Source organism: Crinia signifera, chromosome 1 (genome assembly GCF_055691185.1).
Source record: "Crinia signifera chromosome 1, ASM5569118v1, whole genome shotgun sequence".
NCBI classification, from domain to species: Eukaryota; Metazoa; Chordata; class Amphibia; order Anura; family Myobatrachidae; genus Crinia; species Crinia signifera.
Window position 1 is genome coordinate 215428743 of NC_139217.1, and position 17799 is coordinate 215446541.

Sequence of the window (17799 nt, forward strand, 5' to 3'; positions counted from 1 at the left end):
TGTGTGAATATCGGAATTGCATACAAATCTTCATCCGGTTCTAGGTTTTTTGGAAATAGGCTTAATATCTGCTTCACGATTGAAGTAAACTGACTGCCAACATAGAGTGGACAAAACCATTTTGTGTGTTCAAACATTTTTTATTATATTAAATAACATTAAAGGGACTATGGGATTGTGTGCCGGTCCAGGTGATGTCATGAAGTCACGCACTAGTCAAGCAATACTACTCTGGGAACATTTTGGATGGCAAAGATATATTTGTGGGGCTCCTCTGGACCTGCTAGGCCCTAAGCATGTGTCTAGGTTGCCTTGTGTAAAATCCACTGGGTACACATTAGATGACCTGCAAATGATGCGATGTTGTCAGTGAATGCCCTTGAACTCCTGGACAAACTACAGTATATAGTTTATACACAAACTGTACAATCTTGCAAAATATATATAGGGGGATTTTTTGTACCTGCGCACTGAATCTATTTTTTGTGTGTTTACTGTGACTAGCAGCTTCACCTTAACGGAAGACTGGGTCCGTTTAGTATTGCAAGGTAAAGAAATTGGTTGTTGTGCTGAGCTCGGTCACTGAAATTCTACACGTAGTTGGCAAAATAAAGTGTTTTTATTAATAATTAATGTATATGTAATGCACACACAGGAGAATTGGCCTTTTCAATGAACTGGCTCGCCAGAGAAGTTGATTCCTCCAAGGTCAGTTTCAATCCATAATATTTAAAAAACTATGTAACAAAACAAATACTGCATGAAAAAAGTATCTGAATACAATGAAAAGGAAAAAAAATATATAATAATAAAAAACAATAAATGGCAAGTCCAATAAATTGGACGGTGTGTACACTAAGATTGGGAGGTGTGTACACGTTAATGTCTCAGTTCTCAATTGATTACAGTTTTGTTGAAGTTTATGCAAATGTACAGCGGCGTCCCGCTAATTGTAATCCTTGTCAGTATTGTCCTGAAAAAATGGGTACCGGTGCGCACAGTACTTCGGGTGGTTTTTCCTGATTGAGGGGGCTGGGGATCCCCGGGTCCCGGACTTTGGGTGCTACGTCTGTGACCCTGTTTAGCACCGGCAGCTCCGTGCAGAGCACGGCTGACCGTGCTACAGTGTTCTCAGATGCTGCTCCCTGTCTGTGTGAGGTGTCGCAGCTCACCGCTTCAGGATGCCTTGCTGTCCTTTGCAGTGACCGCTTGCCTCGTTACAGGTCCCTGCTGGCTCACCCTGCTCCTCCTCGTTCTGGTACTCACCACTGCCGTTACACCCGCTTGGTATCGATCTCTCTCCGGCTCCTGGTTGCTGCGGCGTGCACCGCAAATGACAGCGAGGCATCCCGAAGCGGTGAGCTGCGACACCTCACACAGACAGGGGGCAGCGTCTGAGAACGCTGTAGCCCGGTCAGCCGTGCTCTGCACGGAGCTGCCGGTGCTGAACAGGGACATTAACGTGTACACACCTCCCAATCTTAGTGTACACACCGTCCAATTTATTGGACTTGCCATTTATTGTTTTTTATTATTATATATTTTTTTCCTTTTCCTTGTATTCAGATACTTTTTTCCATGCAGTATTTGTTTGTTACATAGTTTTTTAAATATTAAGGATTGAAACTGACCTTGAAGGAATCAACTCCTCTAGCCTCTAAGGCGAGCCAGTTCATTGAAAAGGCCAATTCTCCTGTGTGTGCATATATACATGTACATTAATTATTAATAAAAACACTATTTTGCCAACTACGGGTAGAATTTCAGTGACAGAGCGCAGCACAACAACCAATTTCTTTACCTTGCAAAATATATAGTCAATGGCCACATCCAGTAGTACAGTATGCTGACTTTAAAAATATTTACAAATCTTTCTGCATGTTCAGAAGATTAGACAAAGCAACCAACAAGCAGTGGGAACACAGATTGGCATTGTAAAATGTTGTGAAATGTGTACCCAGCTTTAGGCTTTATGTGTCAGCCTAGTGAAGTGGAAAGCAGTGGGGAAATTACACAAACTCATGTAAGCTCTTGTACAAGACCCAGAATGTAATGCTATTGCAGCAGTACAAGTAAATGCCCAGCAGATACATTGGGCCAGATGTATCAAGCTTCAAAAAGTGATAAAGTGGAGAGTGATAAACAACCAGCCAATCAGCTCTTACCTGTCATTTTTCAAATCCTGCGTGTAACATGACAGGTGGTTGTTTATCACTCTCCATTTTATCACTCTTTGAAGCTTGATACATCTGGCCCATTGTCTGCCTTTGCTTACGTGCAGTGTAGTACCAAGCAATGTAATTATTGTTATTATTTTATTATAGCTAAATAACACTGCTTGCTCTAATACATCAATGTAATTAAATATACACCCACTATCCTTACTTTATTTACTTTTTAGAACATGACAAGCACCGTCTGTGTAAGAGTGCTGACTACATGAACTTACATTTCAAGGTCAAGTGGCTGTACAATGAATATGTGACAGAGCTTCCATCATTTAAGAGCAAGGTCCCTGAATACCCTGCGTAAGTGGCACTGTGTCCTGAAATTGCCAATGAATTTCTTAGCTACACTCAAATAATGTTAAGCATGTGTTTCTGAAGGTAGCTGGGGTGTCTATAATAGCTGCGTGGGAAATATAAAATAGCAGAGACCAGTCGTTGCTCCAGAGGTTGGGCTGCAGCATATTTCAAAATTCAAAAAGACGAGACACAGCAACTGCCATTCCAAACTGACTCACTGGCACTGGGTGTTGCTCCCCTATATCAACTTTGAACTGTGCTGCAGCCCCTCCTCTAGAGCCATTACTGGCGGAGACATTACTTGTGCTCTATGCCACAGAAGCCGGCAGTGTGCACTGAGAATGAGTTGTGGTCATTTCATTCACTGCAGCACAATGACCAAAGAGGTGGAGCTGAATTGTAATGGGGCGTTCTCATGGTTGCACAATACGGTGTGTACACACATAAGAGCTATGCAGAGTGAGTGAAAAATAGGCCTGCTTGGATACATATCCTTTATGCCTAATATCGAGCAGGTGCAGTTTACCATTGATGATAATGACAAGCAGTAAACAAAGCTTAAGTCGCAAACATATTTTTTTCATGCACGCTTTTAAGCAATATATGTCCCATTTATTTCTACCCTTGCATCTGGCTCCCTGTATCTAAGTTACTAAAACATGGGACCTTATTCTGGTTTACTCGCAAGGCTGCGAATCTGCAGCTTTGCAAGTCACCCAGACACCTTGCACGCCTTGTTCATTCGCATGACCATCGAATGATGTGGAACTAGCATGCATATCTAAGTGACTCTCAGGTCACTTAGATTTGCGTGCACACTCCACAGGAACTGGGCAGGCAGATGACATCTGGTGATGCCAGCTGCCCGCCCCCCGCACCCACATCACTGGGTGATTTTCATGGAAACGCCCAGCATTTTCATGGGAATGCCCATAAACCACTGGGCATTCCCATGGGCAAATCCCCCGGCCCACGCCCTCCACCCGCAGTCTTGTGTGCATGCGCCCGTCAAAGTTATGCGCACAAAGGAAACATCGGTCCTCCATGCGTGCGCACACAAAACTGAATGAATCAGAATCCCCCCCATGGTATCCAGAATGATATTAACAGAGATAATTGACTGTTGAAAAAAATGTCTGGTTATTTGAAAATTGTGTCAAAAATCCCTGTTGGTGCTGTAGAACAGCTTCTCATCGTTCACAAAACAGGACAAACCTCTAAGCATTTTCTTCTCCTTTGCTTTATAATCCATTAAAATTGCAATTTCCTTTTGTATTGTCCTAGTGACTAAGAGGGTATAGCAGTTACATAATACCTATTTACATTCAAAGACACAGGCAACGCTGGGTTTTTCAGAGTATTGTAAATAGCCAACATTATCATTTCATATTTTTTGTTTAAAAAAATTAATCTATAAATAAAATGGTTCTTTGTATTTGTTATAGTTATGCGTTAAATTGCACTTTAAGGTCTTTAGCATGATAGCAAATAATGGACTGGATAATCTTAATGCAAAGTATCAACTGTGAAAGCTTTACTGACAAAGAAAGAAAAAATCAATGTATTAATCATTGTGGAATCATTGAGATTAAGTGGTAGTCTATTCACAATCACTTGAATCTTTTACTATTTCTACAGCTGGTTTGAGCCTTTTGTTATACAGTGGTTGGATGAAAATGAAGAGGTTTCCCGGGATTTCCTCCATGGGGCCCTAGAGAGAGACAAAAAGGATGGGGTTAGTGACATGATGTTATAATATAGAGCGGGTTTGGGGGTTGGCTCGAGATGGTGGGCGTGTTGCTGGGTCTGATGGTGGTTTGCTGCTGTCAAGGACTGGGTCAGGGAGGGATTCCCATTGCAGCTGCTACTGCTTAGTGTCCATTTCTGTATCAGGCCCTAAGTCGTCAAGGATATTTTCATACCTTAGATATTCTGTGTTCAAAAGTTACTGTTTAGTAAAGACTAATTCCCTACTTCTCCTCAATAACCTAGCAGAGCAAGTCAGTCTAAAAACCATAACTATCCTGACTATCCAATTGAGAGTTAAAATTATTAAGGAAATTACACATTGCATCCTCAAGGTGAAACAACAAGGACTAATGAAAAATATACAATACAGAGAACATCCTAGCAGCATAACCACTACACAATACAGAGAGCCTACTAATGACCAATATAGAGTACAATACAGAATGCACCCTAGTAACCAATTTACAAACAGTACGAAAATCCTCCTAGTGACAACCTTACAATACAGAGAGCATTTGCGGGACTTATATACAATACAGGGAGAATGCACTGCAGATTGCAAGCACAATGCAATTTAAAGAGCATGCAATTGACAGCTATTTACAGATGAGCCGCCCTCATCTGGTGGCTCCCAGCCAATGGCTTGGCGCAGCATGGAGCGAATGAGGCTTTTGTGTGAGACGCTTGAATGCCCCATTCATGGCAATGGACGTGCAAGCATGTGAGATGCTCACGCATCCATGTCCCAGTGAAAGGTGCGCCAAGTCTGGTTGCCTCAACAGATGTCCATGGCTCCATTAGTAATGCAGAGAGCATTGCACATATTGAGCCTTTGCTGAGGTTGTTCCACTCTTATTTTACAAGAGTCTATACATCAGACAGGACCGAAACTAGGATTTCTGTCACCTAGGACAAGCAAGTAATTTGCCAGAGTACTGCAACCTTATTCACATTAAACCACATGGTAGTACCCCTTATACAAATTATTCAACTTATTAGTAATGCCCTTTATAGTACATTATGCCACACACTTGTACCCTTACAGTAGTACCCCTTATACATGTTATAAATGTTATGCCATACAGTAGAAATGCACCATATCCACATAATGCCACACAGAGAAGTAGCGGGGAGAGAGGGGAAACAGAGTGAAGGGAGGGAGAGATAGAGGTACAGAATGAGGGGGAAGAGAGAGTAATGATTGAAGAGAGATCACTGGTGCATATATAGGCAGCAGTCACAGCAGGCAGCACCCAGCTGACACTAATGGTGGCAGACAGGATCCGAGAGCAGATAGAGCACAGCATCCCAGTGCCCCTATAGCAGGGCTGGGCAATTGCGGCCCTCCAGATGTTGAGGAACTACACATCCCAGGATGCTTTGCATGAGTTTTGCTATGTGGCCATGCTGAAACTGATGCAAGGCATGCTGGGATGTGTAGTTCCTCAACATCTGGAGGGCCACAATTGTCCAGCCCTGCCCTATAGGGATGCAGGTTTATGTGCTTTATTCATAGCAAAGTATGGACTGAGCGATAAGGCTCTTAGATCGATTGTAAAGTCTGACACAGTCCGGATGAATGAAGTATTCGGTGCAGTGCCCTCAGACACTGTATGTTATGTATATAGCATACAGTGTCTGGGAGCACTGGGGTTCAGTGGCAGACCCCCCTCTAGGTCTGCCACTGACCCCCAGTCCAGTAGTAGGCAGGGGAGGAATAGCTAGCCAATGGAGCTTCTGGTAAAATGATCAATGTGGAGGCCTAAGTACTTCCTCAAATCTGGCACCCAGGGCACAGGTCAGCACCAAGAAGTGAATCTAATCAATTTGAAATAGATTAACAACATGCCAGGCTGACCCCAATAACATTGTGAGAAGTTGCCTTGAGCTGTAGGTCTCATTTGTAATTTGACCTTTGCTATACAAACTATAATTTATTATTAAATTAAATACTTTTATATATATATATATATATATATATATATATACATATATATATATATATATATATATGTGTGCAGTATGGCATACATGAATCATGTTCTAGTAAACAGTACAAAATGCATTGTATAATAAAAAATAGTTTCCATGTACTGGTCCTGCTGCGCCATCTGGTGGTTGCATGTTGAGCAACATACAGTATATAAAATGTATTACAGGTATTTGTTTTTTGAATAACAAATGTTATTTTACATGCTGGTCCTGTTAGGATCATTACTACTTATTTTCCTTCATTCATTAATGCAGCATTATCACAGATCTTTGTACAGTATATTTACAGAATATCATCTTCTGCTTGTTTTTCTGGGAAAGGATAATACTGTATAGCACCTTTTTTTAAATTATGTTTAGAGAACTGTACCGTAAGGTAAACATTGTTTTGTAATTATATATTTAAATATGTACTCCAGGATGTAATTATGCTATTTAAATGAAGTTTTCTATATCTATGGCCATTGGGGGTTATTCAGACCTAACCGCTGCTGTGCAAATTCGTACAGCGGACGATTCTCCAACGAATGAGCATGCATATGGATCATAGCATGTGGCCAAATGGGAAGCCGGCACTTGTGGGTGTCATCCGGCTACTTGCTGGGAGTGTCAGGGAAAACGTAGGGGTGCCCAGACGTTTTCAGGGAGGGTGCGTGATGTCAACTCTGGCCTCGATCAGCCTGTTTCTATTGCACCGGCCAAATAGGTCCTGGGTAACGCACAGACTGTACACACTGGGAAAAGGGGGGGGGGGGGCGGCTATGTGATCGCAGAGCTCTGCAATTTCGCAGAGCACCGATCAAATCTGAATAACCCCCATTGTTTCTTCCTTATCTTTAACAGTTTCAGCAGACCTCAGAGCATGCTCTCTTTTCCTGTTCTGTGGTGGATGTTTTCTCACAACTCAACCAAAGCTTTGAAATCATTAAGAAGCTAGAATGTCCAGATCCTCAAATCGTTGGACATTACATGCGTAGGTTTGCCAAGGTATGTGTACCCCAACTCCTTCTACATATTACTATATCAGTTTGTGTATATGGGTCTTAGGCAGTGAGTCACATCTTTATGCCAGGTCTCAGTACTTCCTACCTTGACATACACCCTTCTGGTATGCCAAGAGGGCAGCGTAGACGAATAGGGAAGTATGATATTATATTATTCAATCTTCATTGGGTTCACTTAGATAAGTGAATTTAATTTTATATTTGTATTATTTCATTGTGTTTGCTTCAGAGGTCTCACTTTCATATGATTCCAGAATGTCCTCAAGAATCCTGACTATCAGGGGACTTAACCGGACATCATCCCATATGCCATAAACATCACATTGCTATGGGTAGTCCAGGGGTTAGCGGGTGTCATTTGCATTGAAACTGGTTTTCAAAAAGGGGGATGGTTTCGGGGTATATAATTGACAACTTAAAAGTGTCAATTGACAGGCTATTAAAACTGATGGAGAGGAACAAACTACTGTAGCTCCAGGAATTGACAGTCATAATGGAGACAGATTGTGCAAAAATGTAATCTGTACAAAGAGCTTGATGTAAAGTTGGGCACAAAGGAATGTAAGTAAAAGTTAATTAGAACCCTCATAAAAAATAGCATTTTGCAACCTGGGCAGAGATTACTACAAACGGGAGATGAATCCGACTCTGCATAGGTAGCCAAATGGATTTGTCATTCTTTTTATGTGATTAATATGTGATTGAAATATGAGTACAAGGTGTGAGCTGGTGATTATCATCAATACCATTTTAACATATAGCAAATTGTGCAGCTGCCTAGGACCCCAAAATCAGAGTGCTGGCAGCCATCCATTATATGGACCATATGAAAGTAAGCAGCAGGACTGTAGGAAAGCCGTGTTATATTTTTTAGGGATGCGTTTTGCCGGATGAACCAGCAACATAATTCTGACATCAGTGAGGATTCCGAGCCTAGATTACCGACTGCCGTGATGGCAAATGTAAACCTGCTAGGGTGGTTAGGTTTAGGCACTGAGGAAGGAGGGGGGGCTGAGTTAGGCTGCAGGGCGGGGGGGTGTAGGCAGCGGGGTATTAGAGTTAATGTTATGTACTAGTGGGGAGGATTAGGGTCAGGGGGAGGGGGGTTAGGCTGCAGGGCATCCCAAATGCTGTTCATCTGTATCTATCTATCCTATTTTTTTTAAAACTGGTTCCTGTAAATAGGTGATTAGGGGCTCCAGTGCATTGCTTTGCCCAGGACCTATAATCCTGTTCATATGTCTTCATATGGATTCAGCTGAAGGATCAAGCACCCACAAGTCATCCATCTCCAAGCAGGCCCACTTTTTGTGCATGAATTCATGAATAGGAGTATGGTAGTGTTCCCAGGCCAAAATAAGTGCTTTTTGATTTGTAGAGGAAAAAGTCTGCAACTTGCATTTATGCCCAGCTGTGCTTGATTCCCAAAATACCTATCAACTGTACACGTCAAAGATTTATATGCAATTTAAATGGTAGAGTCCTACTATAACCTTATTTTTCTTTTCCAGACAATCAGTAATGTCCTGCTCCAGTATGCTGAGATAATCTCCAAAGACTTTGCATCACATTGCTCCAAAGAGAAGAAAGAGGAGAAAGTGGTAATGTGTCTCAGATGACTCCATTTGTCTTTTCAGGGTTACACACAGACACACACACACACCCCACCCAGTCTTACACAAGTTTCCCTAAAAGCCGCTGCTGTTTTCAGATGGGTCTACAGATTTTAAACTTGATCATTTTATCACATGAAAGATTTTATAAAATCTGCTTGTTGCTTTGGTTGGTTGAATTGGTTGCTGCCCCTATTAATCACTTATGATGTGATTGTCATGTTTTTTCTTATTTGTATACACTGATTTGTTTATCTTGAATATCACATACATATAAGTCTGAATGTCTCTCATAATCAGTATGGTCTTTCTACAAACATCGGTAATGACAAGCCACAGCCTGACTGCTAACTACTAGAAATATATACTGTTAGCAGGAACAGTAAACATGCAAACATTATAAAGCCTTCCCACATTGATACACGTCTATCGATCAATAAAAAGTCCCCAATATAAATCTTCAAAATTGATGGGCCAATGTTCCTAACATCCTGCAAAAAAAATCATGTCTTATTTTTATTTACCTACATCCCATTTGCCATCCTTTATCTATTTACATCACACCTGCCATTCTCCTCATTCAACAATCAGTATGTTAATATGGATTTTACACTCACATAAGAAAGGGAGAATATTCATATGTTTCAGTAATGTAATGATTGTCTCTGCATATCTACATATCACTTGCAGAGCATCAATAGTTCATTTACATAAAATCACCCAGTTTTCAGCCAGTGCACACTCAGCGACAGAACAATACACAGTACTTCCAAGTAGTGATTAGTGGCTCAGATTCCACTTAGTTCTTCCTAGAGATGTGCACCGGCCACTTTTCGGGTTTTGGGTTTTGGGTTCTGATTACCTTGAGGTTTTGGGTTCTAATGGGTTTTGACAAAACACCTCCTAAGTGTTTTGTGTTTGGATTTCTTGGGTTTTGGGTTCTGATTTTTTTGTTAAAAAAGCATAAAAACTGCTAAAATCGCAGAATTTTTTTTTTTTTTTGCTCCTACGCTATATTAACCTCAATAACATTCATTTCCACTCATTTACAGTCTATTCTGAACAGCTCACACCTTACAATATTGTTTTTAGGGCAAAAGGTTGCACCGAGGTAGCTGGATAACTATGATAAGCCACACAAGTGTGCGGCACAAACACTAGACTGATATGGCACACTTAGCATCCCCTCTAGGCTGATACTGCACACCTAGAATTACCCCTGGACTGATATGGCACAGGTAGCATCACCCCTGGACTGATACGGCACATTTAGCATCACCCCTGGACTGATATGGCACACTTAGCATCCCCCCTAGTCTGATACAGCACACCTAGCATCACCCCTGGACTGATATGGCACAGGTAGCATCACCCCTGGACTGATATGGCACATTTAGCATCACCCCTGGACTGATATGGCACACTTAGCATCCCCTCTAGTCTGATACGGCACACCTAGCATCACCCCTGGACTGATATGGCACGCTTGGCATCACCCCTGGACTAATACAGCACACTTGGCAGCACCCCATGAATTATACGGCAGACTTGGCTTACCCCAGGAATTATACGGCACAGATGGTGGCACCCCTGACCTGATACAGCACACATGGAATTATACGGCACAGATGGTGGCACCCCTGGACTGTTACGGCACACATGGCGGCAGGCATGGAATTATACAGCAGACAAATTCCTGCAATAAAAATGTGTATTCTTTTAATTATAAAAAAGAGCAGCACACCTTACTTAGCAACACCCCATGAATTATACAGCACTCTTGGCTCACCCCTGGACTACAGCGCATTTAACAGCCCTTGCAGTAAAAAAAAGGGCAGCTTCCCTGGTCTGATATGGGACACATGGGGCACCCCTGAAATTATACGGCACACATGCGGGCACCCCAGGACTGATACAGGACACATGGGGGCACCCCTGGACAAATACAGCACACATGTGGGCACCCCTGGATGATACAGCACACATGTGGGCACCCCTGGACTGATAGTACTGGTAGCCAGTGGAAACAGCAGATTGGAATTTTATATACTGTGATAAATAATACTGGTAGCCAGCGGCAACAGCAGACTGGAATTATATACTGCGATAAATACTGGTAGCCAGTGGAAACAGCAGACTGGATTTTTATATACTGTGATAAATAATACTGGTAGCCAGCGGCAACAGCAGACTGGAATTATATACTGCGATAAATACTGATAGCCAGTGGCAACAGCAGACTAGAATTATATACTGCAATAAATAAAATACTGGTAGCCACTGCCAGTGGCAACAGCAAACTGGAATTATATACTGTGATAGGTACTGATAGCCAGGTGCAACAGCACACTGGAATTATATACTGCAATAGGTACTGGTAGGCACTAGCCAGTGGCAACAGCAGAGAGCAGACTGCAGCAGACACTAGGCAGTGCAGGGCAGGCAGTGGCACTAGCAGCACCAGTGGACTATCACACTGTGACTGACTATACAGGAGCAGACTCAGCAGAGGCAGGCCCCAGCACAAAGGAGAGACAGAACACAGCACCAGTCATCCTTGCAATGGTGATGTCTTGATCACTGAGCAGAGACACAGTACACAGCAGCACGGGCCCCAGCAGAGACCACACACAGCAGCAGCACACCCTTCCCTACCCTTCTCCGAGATTGGAGTGAAGATGGCGGCGCGAGGTTGCGGAATTTAAGGGTTCCGTGATCTTGCGAGAATCCGACGCCAGGCGATGACGTTTTGCCCGTGCGCCCGGATTCTAGTAAGGCGGGAAGCGCCGAGCGCTGCTCGTATCCGGGCCCGGATTGATGACGTCCGTGCTGGCTCGGATCTGAGGAATCCGAGCCCGCACATCTCTAGTTCTTCCCACCAAGTTCTGATCTAGAACCAAAGCAAAGCGTAATTTTCACTGGTAAGCTTGGATCTTGTGTGTTGTGGATGTAGTATAATTTAACATAATTTATATGTAATTCCAAGATACACAAGATCCAAGCTGTCATAGATTAAATTATCGTTTGCATTGATTTCATGTAGAACCTTGGTGGGAAGAACAAAGTAGAATTGCAAATACCCCAGGCACAGCTCTGTAATTTAATCCAAAGTAGGTTAACAATAACAAATGCCATGCTACACAAGTCACAAATGACCCCAAACTTGTTATGCCACAGGCATAGGAATTCTGCTTTCACTACTACCTTATTCCTTAATTCTGCTATGCTTTACTCCAAAAACTGACCTCAGTATAAACTCAGGCTATGTCTCTTATTCACCAGAGTTCTGTAGACTTCTGTTTCTTTGATGTATAGCTTATGGTTGTGTAATGTCTTCCTTTCCTTTTTGTTCCTCCCAGTGTTGGACTCATAGATAAGAATCAATAACAGAAGATATTTATGTGAGATATTTATTCTTTCAGACATAGCATTGCTGATTAAATCTTAGTTTAATTCTCAGATAAACCTGCCTCCTAATGACCCAGTAGATGAAAATTATAAGTGGATAGCACTCATTCAACCAAAGTTTTTTTTTTAAACTCCCTCACACTGTAATATTTTGCGTGTTGTGTTAAATTATTTGGTTTTCGCATTAAGGGCCTGATTCAGAGCCACATGCAATGTGATTGCAGATACAATCAGATACAATGCTTAGGAAACAGTCACAAACTACTGCAGCTATTCTGAGTCTAATCATCCCCTAAACAGCCGTCGGCAAGTGTCATCACTACCATCCTGAGTTGCACCAGGTCACGCTGGGTGCAGAAGATAGAAAGATATGTGTACCTAGCTAAGTAAATCCTTGCAATTTTCATAAAACTCAGAACACTGGGAGCACATATACAATTATACAGTAGGTATTCTCAATGTAAATAGCTGGGATGTATGCTCAGAATCAGACACTAAACAACTAAACACTCAATTAGCAGTGACTATATTGCACCTGTGAATAAGTACATCTATATACCACACTCACAGTACAAATGGACTTGTGGATGTTGAGTTGACCCCTAAGTCTTTAAAATAAAAAGTATTTAATTGACCCAAAATAAATGTGTTTTCATCCATTTTTTTTTTGTATCACCAGCCATGTATCCTAATGAATAACATTCAACAGCTTCGAGTCCAACTGGAAAAAATGTTCGAAGCAATGGGCGGAAAAGATGTGAGTACACTATGATGCTGTCTTTTACCCAGCTTATCTGCTGTCTTTCACACATACCTATCTTTATTTTGTATTTTTACACTTTTTATGACTAGAGCAGAGCCGAATTTCCCATTAGGCACGTGAGGCACCAGCCTAGGGGAGGCACATGTTTGGGGGCGGCACTTGGATGCCTGTGATAGTACTGTCAGCCCAAAATGTACCAATAACTGCAAAATACCCACTGTACTGATCTATATTCCATCTTATATAGAGTGTAAATGGATAGGACATGCAGATACTGCCCCTGTAACTGTCCTACTTAGTAAACATTATTGTTGTGCCTAGGGGCGCCCTCATCCCTAAATCCGCCCCTGGACTAGAGGATATATTGGTTTTACAGTTTCTCAGCAGTCTACTCAAAAGGCTGTACTATTGCATAACACTATCCTGCTATGAACAGTAAATTAACAGTAAATAAACAGTAAATTAACACAATACATCAATCTGATGCTGTATGATGACTGAGAATACAGAGCTGTAGAATGCATCCTAAATAAAGCTGAAATATACAATACCAATCTGATAAAGTTAACAGAGAAATTCAGTAAACAAAAATATGCAGGTATGATGTAATGCTTCCCATATCACATAAAAGGTACATATGACTTATTACATTAGATTAATTACTGTCTTTCTTAGTCTCTCAGCTTTATTTTATTCCTGTAGGGGCATATAAGAAACTTCCTCATGGTTATTCAGTCTCACATTTCTACACATTTACTCTCTGTGTCTTTAGTTGGACCCTGAAACAAGTGACATCCTCAAGGAGTTACAGGTGAAACTCAACAATGTTCTGGATGAGCTCAGCAGAGTGTTTGCTACAAGGTAAGTGAAGATATGGCACTTTGTCATTTACTAATGTCAATCAACATTTTTTTTTTTAAATAACAACGGTATTTATTGGGTTTTCCAAATGTACATAAGAATCATATTGGTAAATAAATACAACATAGCAGCGAGTCAGTTCACATCTCATCGGGGTTCTAAGAAGCCCTTTAAAAGTAACTGCTTATAACAAAGGGTAATCAACAATGACGCTGGTGTAACTAGAGTCCAGTCGATAATAAACCAGGGATTGAATAATGAATCAGGGCAGTATCTATGTGTTAGTGAGCAAAGAATATTAAAGGTAGGTCCCATGGGTGTTGTAGAGTGTTCTATGTATTCCAGAATCGCTGAGGTCACCTCCCACAAGCAGAGATAAGTACACTGTATGCATTGCCTTTTACTTTGCCTGACATTGTGCACCGTGGGTTGAATATAACTGACACGTGTGATGATGATGCTGCGGAGAGGGGGGAGGTGCGGATCATCTTATTAGACTGCAGATTCTGCGGAGTAAAATAAACATGTGAACAGATGGTTCAAGGGGATTTGTGCCCTGCTTGTGAAGCTGTGCCCACTAGGTGGGCATCGCCTTCTGCAGTTTCGGAACAAATGGAATATTCCAGCATCAGACCCTTGGGTTCTTTCAATTGTCTCAAGAGGTTATCGGATAAATATCAGGGTGAATCCCCCACGGAGATTTCTTCCAACTCCTTTGCCAAGAGAAGCCAGTTCACGCACGGCCCTTTTGGGGGTGGCATTGGCTGTCAGGGAAAGGGGGGTTGTGGTCCCGGTTCCTCAGGAGGAAGGCAAGAAAGGTTTTTACTCAATCCTTTTCTTGGTACCCAAACCAGACGGGTCAGTCAGACCTATACTAAATTTGAAGTCTTTAAACCAACACCTTTGGGTGGATCACTTCCGCATGGAGTCTCTGCGCTCAGTGCTTGGCAATATAGAGCCTTTGGAATTTTGGGCATCGGTAGATATTCAGGATGCATATCTCTACATTTCCATATGCACAGAGCATTAATCCTTACTTTGCTTTGCGATAGGGTAGACCCATTTGCAGTTCCAGGCCCTACCCTTTGGTCTGGCTACAGCACCGAGGGCATTCACAAAGGTGATGGTTGTCATGGCAGCGTCACTAAGGCTGAGGGGAATAGTGTATAGAATAGAGGGGAATAGGGAATAGTAGAGAATAATTCCCTACCTGGACGATCTGCTATTCAAAGCAGAGTCAGAGAGCAAGTTGCAGGAACACCTGTCAGTGGCAACACAGTTCTTGCGGGACATGGGATGGGTACTCAATCTACCAAGTCCCATTTAATCCCCTCACAGAGACTGCTGTTTCTGGGAGTAATATTGGACACCCACTTGCACAGGGTATTCGTACCAGAGTCCAAAGCGAGGGACATTTGTCAGCTGGTATTACTGTTACTGCAGTCTTCAAGGCCTACAGTTTGGCAAGGGGTGAAGCTCCTCTGCAAAATGGTGGTGACCTTCGAGACGCTACAGTTTGCCAGGTTTCATTCCAGACCTCTTCAGTGGAACATCCTTTCCTGTTGGTGAGGGAATGCGAAAACCATGAAACAAGAAAGGATACTTCTCTCTCAGGAGACAAAGGAGTCCTTACTATGGTGGACAGACATAGAAACCTTGCAGCTGGGGCGGTCGCTCCGCTCTTGGGACTGGGTGGTCATAACGACCGACGCCAGTCTCAGGGGTTTGGGGGCGTTTGCCCTTCACCTTCGGTTGCAGGGCCTGTGGTCCAAACTGGAATCCAGATTGCCAATAAATATTTTGGAATTTCGTGCAGTGTGGAAAACCCTCCAACAAGCGGAGGCTTGTCTGAAAGGCTTTCCAATACAGTAAGACAACGCTACGGCAGTGGCTTACCTGAATCATCAGGGCGGGACTCGCAGTAGCATGGCGATGCAGGAAGTCTCGAAAATTTTCAGATGGGCAGAGATAAACATTCCTATTCTGTCTGCAGTCTTCATTCCGGGGATCCGGAATGTCGAGGCGGATTTTCTAAGCAGAGAGGACTTGCTGGAGGGGGAATGGTCCTTACATCCGGAGGTATTCCAGGAGATTGTGAGTCGCTGGGGGTTCCCAGAAGTGGATCTATAGGCATCCAGGAACAACTGTCAGGTTCTGAAATTTTGTTCCAGGATCAGGGACCCAACCGCTTGGTTCCGTGGAAATTTCACCTGGTATACATTTTTCCTCTGTTCCCAATGATACCACTCTCATCAAGTGCAGGCAATTCTGATTGCACCAGACTGGCCCAAGAGGTAGTGGTGTTCGGACATTTAGAAGTTATCAGCGGAATCTTGGCCCCTTTTTCTTCGTCAGGACCTTCTAAGACAAGGGCCATTTCTGCAACTGGACCTAGCTCGGCTCAGTTTGACGGCCTGTCGTATGAGACCTCCTTACTAAGGAGGAAAGGATTGTCTGAGGCAGTTATCCAGACTATGCTAAGGGCTCGAAAACCGGTGTCTGCTGCAAATTACCATCTGGAAAATTTACATTAGGTGGTGTGAGCGTCAAAAGGTTCGCACTTCCAGGTTCAAAGCGGCCAGATTGTTGGATTTCGTTCAAGATGGTTTCTCTACAGATTTGGGACTACAGTCACTAAAAGTACAGATCTCTGCTCTATTCATTTTCTTTCAGAAAAGGATAGCACTGTTGCCTGAGGTTCAAACCTTTTTACAGGGTGTTACTAGGTTAAAACCCCCATATAGGCAGCCGGTGGCGCCTTCGGATTTATTGTTGGCCCTGTCAGTTCTGCAGAATCCTCCTTTTGAACCGTTAAGGTCGGCAGATCTTAAATAATTTTCTTGGAAATTGACTTTTCTGTTAGCCATTGCTTTGGCTAGGGGTGTTTCGGAGTTAGGAGCTTTGTCCTGTAAATCTCAACATTTTTCACGCAGATAGGGCTGTGCTGCGAACAGTGCCTACGTTTTTGCCGAATGTGGTTTCTTCTTTTCCTTTAAACCAGGAGATTGTGCTCCCGGTATTTTTCTCTCATGAGGGGGAAAAACATAGGGACAAATTAAGTAAATTTGCGCCTTGCAAACTTACGTAAAAAGGGTAAAGGACGTCCGCAAAACAGATCTGTTGTTGGTTTTGTATGATGTGCATAAGAGAGGATGGCCTGCGTCTAAGCAGACAATTGCCAGGTGGTTAAGGTCAGTCATTGCCTTTGCTTACACCAAGGTCGGTAGAGTACCAAGTGACGGTAGAGGACCAAATGTTACAGGTTCCATGAGTTTTCGTCGGAGGACGCTTCCTTCGGACGGTCAGTGATGAGAACTGGCAGTCTGAGCGTACCCTCCCATAGTACCGGCTCGTGAACGTCCCAAGGTGAAGCTGTGTCACCAAACTGGACGAAAGAGAAAAAGTGATTTTTGTAAGAACTTACTGTTCGAACCCCTTTCTCTGAGTTCAGTCCGGTGACACAGCGATCCCTCCCCTACGCTCAGTAAGCCATACCGTTCATGTGTATCATGTTATAGTTATATGATTGTGCATATAAGATGTCGGGTATTGTACTGAGTTGTGTATCCTAGTGTGCTTTAGAAATAGAACTGAAGCATGATGGGATGTGGATGGGGAGGAGCCTGCAACCAGAGGAAAGATTTCAGCATAGGTAATTGGCTCCTATGGACCCTCCTACATCCCATGGTGAAGCTGTGTCACCGGATTGGACTCAGAGAAAGGGATTCGAACGGTAAAGTCTTACAAAAATACCCTTTTTCGACATTTTTTCTCCATTGAAAGGGCACACCACATTCCCTCCTGGCCATTACCCCCAGGTGCGCCGCCTCGTACCTTAATAGCCAAACTCCTGCACTGTAAGGACAGAGACACTATCCTGCAGC

The 17799-nt window shown here is 42.9% G+C and overlaps 1 protein-coding gene across 1 annotated transcript in view; it reads left to right on the forward strand.

The window, feature by feature from the left end:
• Positions 1 to 17799, forward strand: part of LOC146068713 (protein unc-13 homolog A-like) — a 334746-nt gene that overhangs the window by 176791 nt on the left and 140156 nt on the right. Inside the window, exons 28-33 of the mRNA XM_083179255.1 lie at positions 2402 to 2528; positions 4164 to 4260; positions 7110 to 7253; positions 8782 to 8871; positions 12971 to 13048; positions 13827 to 13915. Of these exons, the coding sequence (XP_083035381.1) occupies positions 2402 to 2528; positions 4164 to 4260; positions 7110 to 7253; positions 8782 to 8871; positions 12971 to 13048; positions 13827 to 13915 (625 nt within the window). The remainder of the gene's footprint in view (positions 1 to 2401; positions 2529 to 4163; positions 4261 to 7109; positions 7254 to 8781; positions 8872 to 12970; positions 13049 to 13826; positions 13916 to 17799) is intronic.